Source organism: Limulus polyphemus, unplaced genomic scaffold (genome assembly GCF_000517525.1).
Source record: "Limulus polyphemus unplaced genomic scaffold, Limulus_polyphemus-2.1.2 Scaffold7778, whole genome shotgun sequence".
Lineage (NCBI taxonomy): Eukaryota > Metazoa > Arthropoda > Merostomata > Xiphosura > Limulidae > Limulus > Limulus polyphemus.
The window spans coordinates 14,961-22,142 of NW_013673388.1; the positions used below are offsets into that span (position 1 = coordinate 14,961).

General features: G+C 32.4%; 1 protein-coding gene across 1 annotated transcript in view; it reads left to right on the top strand.

Moving 5' to 3' along the window:
* The window catches only part of LOC111089900 (protein HIRA-like), a gene marked incomplete at its 5' end in the record, with an annotated part of 20,365 nt that extends 14,087 nt beyond the window's left edge, over positions 1–6,278 (top strand). The window contains 2 exons of the mRNA XM_022403144.1: positions 1,957–2,048; positions 4,936–6,278. Of these exons, the coding sequence (XP_022258852.1) occupies positions 1,957–2,048; positions 4,936–5,049 (206 nt within the window). The remainder of the gene's footprint in view (positions 1–1,956; positions 2,049–4,935) is intronic.
* Between the last annotated feature and the right edge of the window lie 904 nt (positions 6,279–7,182).

Sequence of the window (7,182 nt, forward strand, 5' to 3'; positions counted from 1 at the left end):
TCTTCTTCTTCACAGCTAGCAACACCCAAGACCTTAATATCATCTGCAAATTTAAGTAATTTATTGACTATTCCAATATCTATGTCATTGATGTAAATTAAAAAGAGCAAAGGTCCTAATACTGAGCCCTGAAGTACACCACTTGTGACTTTAATCTTGTTTGACTGAATTCCATTTGTAACAACCCTCTGCTTTCTTTCATCCAGCCACTCTTCTATCCAATTTGTTAACTTATCCCCCACATCTATAGAGCTAATTTTTTTACAAGCCTTTTATGTGGCACCTTGTCAAATGCTTTCTGAAAATCCAGATACACCAAATCTACACCCTTACCCTCATCTATATAAACAGTAACTTTATCACAGAATGTTAAAAGATTTTTAAGGCAAGATTTTCCCTTAGTGTAACCATGTTGACTATCCAATAAAATTCTAAACTTTGTTAAATGACTTTTCAAAGCATCTTTTATCAGACTTTCCAACACTTTTCCCACAACTGATGTAAGACAAATGGGTCTGTAGTTACTGGGACAATTTTCAACACCTCTCTTGAAAAGAGGAGTGACATAAGCTAATTTCCAATTTTCTGGCACCTGCCCCTATTCAAATAGTAGTGCCCCCCAGTGGCACAGCGGTATGTTTGCAGGCTTACAACGCTAGAAACCGGGTTTCGATACCCATGGTGGGCAGAGCACAGATAGCTCATTGTGTATCTTTGTGCTGAATTACAAACAAACCATAATCAAATAATAGTAAGTGGCTCATATATCCAATTTTTAACTCTTGGGGAAATATTATCTGGCCCAGGAGCCTTATCGTTCTTTAAACTTTCTAATTTTTTCTTAACCAGCTCAGTCATCTTGTTTGATCTCATTTCCATCTATCAACTGTCCAAGATGTGGAATACTATTTAAATCTTCATTAGTAAAAACTGAATAAAAAGCCAAATTTAATAACCCATCCATCTCACAATCATCAGATACTAGTCTTCCTTTGTCATCCCTCAAGGGTCCGTCCTAACATTTTGTTTCCCCTTAATGTGTATAAAGAAATCCTTACTGTTAATTTTTACATTTTCAGCCAACCTTTTTGATGTCCTAATTTCCTGTTTCACCAACTTTCTTGATCTTCTAAATCTCCTGTCATACCGGTCAATTTAAATTTATTATGCTTTTCTTTAATTTTATCTCCTTGTGAGCCAACCTGGTTTTTCACTTGTAGCTACCCTTTTCTTTCTATAAGGAATATGTTAACCTTGAATATTTACAAATTTATCTTTAAAATTTTCCACATCTGATCAGCTGTCCAATTCACAACAGATAATTATTGTCACATTTCTTCAGATTCTGCTTTTTTGAAATTTGTAACCAAAATAATATTATACCTTATCTAATTGCAGCAAAACATTGAACCTAATAGAGCAATGATCACTTGCACCCAGATTCCTCCCACTCGATCATTTCTATATTAAAAGTTAACATTAAATCTAAAAATAGCATTGTTTCTTGTAGGTTCCTTGACCAATTGGTGAAGAAAACCATCTTGAACAGCTCCAAAAACCTAGAGAACCATCATGATTTGACTCTATCATTTACCCATCTATATGTCTGAAAATTATGACCTCATTAACAGCTGAAATCTTAATCTCACTGTAAAGTTTCTCACTAATTCATAGCAGCTATATTTTAACAGACCAACTTATGGGAAGTTTTCACACAGATTTCCTGTATTAGTTTGATTTTAAAATATTTGTTTTGCTTCACATATTTGTACTCTTGAATATGAAGTAATCATAGACGGTTATTCAAAGTTCATTAACTTGCTTCATTTTTTATACTTACTACTAGTTTTCCACCTTTTGAATTGAACGTTATTAACCTAATTTATTTAAATATTTCATGTTTTAAATTTTCAGTAACGATAGCTGAAAAGATTGATTTTAAGTTATTTCTTGAAGGTTTAGAACCCAGGCTACGAGAATTATGTTCAGAGCTACTCGGACCTGTGGTACAGACAACCAGACAGAGCAGTTGGAAGTCTTACACCATGGTAATTCTTTACTGTTATATTATCGTGTAAATTTTGATTCAATACACCGAGTCTTGTGTGTAGAGGTTTAAACACAGGAAAACATTTTACTGAAAATATCATTTAAAGTTTTTCTACACTGTTTGTTCAAGTAGGTCTCCCATCAATTAGTAGGATTTACCAAGCCAGGAAGTGTTAGATTAGGTCAGGGACATTTGATTTGAACAGTATTTGTTCAAGTAGGTCTCCCATCAATTAGTAGGATTTACCAAGCCAGGAAGTGTTAGATTAGGTCAGGGACATTTGATATTTTTCCAGTGATAATGGAGTTTTATAAAGTGGTAGATTTTTGTCCAAGTTATTGGTTATCAATTATAAAGAAATCCCAACATTTAAAGTGATTAACGTTTAAAAACTACTTTTACAGTAACAAAATGTCACATTGACAAGAATGTTTTATTCATTGTACAGAGTATTTCAAAACAAGAATTGCTTTTATTCCTCTACTTTCAACAATACATTAGCTTTGAGTAAAATGCATGTCAGTGTGTAGGATATTGTGATGATACTTGAAGCACCTTCATTTAAAGATCTTCCATCTGAGAATGACGTAAAACATATCGAGTTCTTTCTATGGCAGTTTTTTGCACTACCCTGTATCAACTTTTTCATGTGACTTTAGTGAAAGTTTTTTACATATGATTATAATTACAAGATTTGTCTTTATAATCATCTATATGATATATAATATTTATCTTGTATATTTTGCAATGAAGGGAGAACAGGCAGGAGTAATGTAGATGCCGAATTTTATTTTGCAACCAGGATATTCTAAACTAAATTGTTAGGAATTAATGACACTATCGTTAACATTTTAAAATGTGACGTAACTCGAAGAATAAAAATGTAGATTTATCGTATGTTATTGTTGAGCTGCTCTTAGCACGATAGAAATGCTCAACAATTACTTTTCGCAGTAGTATAAGTAGCTCCGAGTGAAACCAAGAGTGCAACACAATTAACCTTTTTTAAAGTCCATGAAATAATTTAAATTGATAGATTAACTTAAACTTTTCCCATCACTGGGGACGGGTATTTTTGCTTGTAATACATATGTATATTTGAAACTATGACATTTTAGTTGAATAAATAAGGGAATTAGCAGCTGTAAGAGATCATTAAAATCTGAATTTTTATTGTTGCGTTTTGGTTAGGAAGTAAGCAGGGAATGTATTTTTTATCTTTTAATACAATATTGTTGTGAAAAAGCTTTTTATGTAAAGGCCATTTACTTTCTATTAGTATGAAAATTAATGCTATAATCATGAATAGTGTAGTTTATAAGAGAAGTTATAAACATGATTATTCCAGCTATAAACTTTTAGTAATGATTCTGAACGGTTGGTTTGGAAGCATACAGGCCTCTAGCCCGTGAAAAGTGGGTTAAATTAATAGATACAAAATAATATAGTGAGGAAGGACTAGTCAAAAATAGGTTGTGTCAGTATTTATATGATAATTTTATTGATTAGAAATAACCAGCTATGAAAAACGTAAACACCATTGTAGTATTGTCTAGTTTCAGCTATATTTTTGAAAGGTATGGTAAAAAAGGTTAATTTGATATTGTTCCCTGAAACCTAAAGTAAACACAGAACAGAGTAAATATTCCAGAAAATGTTCTGGTCTATTGCAGTTTTTAGGTAATATATAAAATATTTATTTAATAATTGATGACCTTCAGACTTACGGTGTCATGTTTCCAAGCCAGAATAAATTACTACAATGAAAATATTAATGAGTTAGAATAGTTGGAAGTGAAAGTTTAATGGCTTTGCTTCGATCAACGGGGCATGCAAACACTGTTTATAAGACATCAGTTATTTTGTTCTAAGTCCTCCGGTGGTGCAGCAGCAAGTTTATGGATTTACAATACTAAAATCCAAGGTTCAATTCCCCTTGGCGGGCACAACAGATAGACCAATGTGGCTTTGCTTTAAAACAAATTTTGTTGTGAAATGTAATTATAGATCAGTGGCGTAGGTGATATTAAGTCACAGTAGGACTGGTAATTTTTAAAAAGTTCATAGATATTTTCTCTTATCTTCAATGTTTCACATCAGTATGCTTTTTGAAAATACTCAGTTGAAGGTTTGATGTTGCTTAGTATTAACATCTCTGTAGACACAAGTGTTTAGCATTAACTTCTCTGTAGACACAAGTGCTTAGCATTAACTTCTCTGTAGACACAAGTGCTTAGCATTAACTTCTCTGTAGACACAAGTGCTTAGCATTAACTTCTCTGTAGACACAAGTGCTTAGCATTAACTTCTCTGTAGACACAAGTGCTTAGCATTAACTTCTCTGTAGACACAAGTGCTTAGCATTAACATCTCTGTATACACAAGTGCTTAGCATTAACATCTCTGTATACACAAGTGCTTAGTATTAAATTCTCTGTTGACACAAGTGTTTAGTATTAAATTCTCTGTTGACACAAGTGTTTAGTATTAAATTCTCTGTAGACACAAGTGCTTAGTATTAACGTCTCTGTATACACAAGTGCTTAGTATTAACGTCTCTGTAGACACAAGTGTTTAGTATTAACGTCTCTGTATACACAAGTGTTTAGTATTAACTTCTCTGTAGACACAAGTGCTTAGTATTAACTTCTCTGTAGACACAAGTGCTTAGTATTAACTTCTCTGTAGACACAAGTGCTTAGTATTAACGTTTCTGTAGACACAAGTGTTTAGTATTAACTTCTCTGTAGACACAAGTGCTTAGTATTAACGTCTCTCTAGACACAAGTGTTTAGTATTAACGTCTCTGTAGACACAAGTGTTTACTTCGTACACACACACTAGTTTTTTTTGTACAGATGAACATTTTATATATATCCCCCCAGGGTCTTTCTAAACGAGAGCTGCTACGAGAAATCTTACCAGTCATGGGCTCCAATCTGAAACTTCAGCGACTAGTAACAGAATTTAAAGAACAGTTGGATGTAATTCTTACCTGACAACGAGTTGAGTGCGATCTAAAAGACGTATTAATTTCTTCAAACACGCTCAGTGATCGACTTGGCCAGTCATGTGTATAGTAATCATAATTTCACCGGTTATCGCTCTGCACTGTGCCCATTATCATTTTATGTGTACTTATTTCCTCGGCTATTCTGTGAATCTCTCTGTGCCATTTATTATCAAGCCAAGTACAGCACTAGACTTTGAAAAAGCATGTACTTCATCCTTTGTTTTTCCAGCGTACATAATAATTCTTAGAAAGTTCTAGTTGACTACAAGGTTTCCAATTAGAATACACCTTCATTCTGGACATGTTGAAAGTCTTGATAATATAAATCGATTGAACAGGATATATTTTAAATATAAAATGGTGGACTTCTAAAGAAAAGTGATAACTATCAATGTACTGAAAGATTTAATGTCATGTACTGTTCAGAGACTGGTGATGAACTGGTTAGAAGATTCAACCTAGGACGTAATGTATTTGTTCTAAAGATTTTAAAACTCTCAACTCATTAAATATTTATAACTTCACATACCGAGTCCTACTTAATGGAACATTTAACAGCAGCTTTTTTTTTACATGATGTAAATTTCAAGGTTTTAAGTATTCCCTCATTTTATTATGTGATATAAACATATATTTATGGTAACTACTTTTTAACACAAGTTTCTTTGAAATTTATCATTATGTATAAATTTTCCCTTTTGTTGAAAAAAAAATTGTTTTGTTGTGTCTTTTGCAGGGCACATTACAGAGTGGATAGTTTTGTATAAAACCATGCAGGCAGTTTACAACAGTTAATTTATTTAATTAAATCCAAGTTATATTAAGGTCATTTGTGCCCAAGATTACAAAAATTAGGTACACGAACAAATTGAATTTACAAGCTCATATTGTAACATGTTTTAACTGGAATTTCTGTACTGTACTCCATTGTCTTGGTTTAGCTTATTTCTCAAACAACTTTGGGCAAGTAATAATTGTTATGCTTAAGCATGTGAGCCAGTAAAATATGATGTGAAAGATAAGTGTTAGACTCGGTCTGTACCCACAAGAACGTGTCTTTACCAATATTGTAAATAACACTAACTCTCAATAAGGAAAGGATGGTTTAACTGAACATTTAAAGGTTGTACTCTCACACATAGTAAGTTTGTTGTAAACATTTATTTATAAAACTAGTATGTTTTGTGAAGTTGAAATAAATGAGGATAACCTTTCTTTTTATCATTTTAATAAGCTGAGAATAAATCCAGCATCAATAGTACACACTTAAATTGAGGTAGTCTTTCATATATGCCTTATAATCATGGTTCAATCAGAAGTTTAGTAAATTCACATTGAAAAACCTTTGAACTAACTCTTTCTAATAGGAAAGGTAGATTATTCAAACTCGGGTCATTAGTTCTACAACAACGGCTTCAAAAATATCACTATCGGTGATTAAAGATGAGTTCCAGTAGGATCAGTATTCTACGATATATTGTCATGTAGGTTAAACCATCCTAATAACTGTAATGGTCATTTACAAGTTACTCACAATAAACACCTCTATATAAAAAGCTTCTTAAAGCATACCTATGTTTTAGTGATGAGAACTTCTCAACATCAGGAATATTTATCAACTTTCCCTAATGATAATTTGAATTCTCATCAATGTAACAGAAAAAGCAATATTCAGTTTTTTTTTTTTACTTGTCGTACTCTGCTAGTCTCCCATAATTACTAACAGTCTTTAACGAAACTCAAAAGTAAAGTTGATTTTATACATCTGAGCAAAAACAAATGTTAATATATTCGAGCATTTTTCTTAATTCTAACAACTAAGATTGGCGTCAGTATACCTATAAAGTGATATTATTGTTAAAAAAAAAATAACTTCAGGAATGAATAATAATTAGTTTCAACAGTAACATAAATTATGGCAATATATTTCACGAAGAGGAGAAAAACACTGCACCAATACTTGTGTAGAATGTGCTCTCTTAGCTGCCCAGTAAAGAATTGATACACAAAGAGGAGAAAAACACTGCACCAATACTTGTGTAGAATGTGCTCTCTTAGCTGCCCAGTAAAGAATTGATACACAAAGAGGAGAAAAACACTGCACCAATACTTGTGTAGA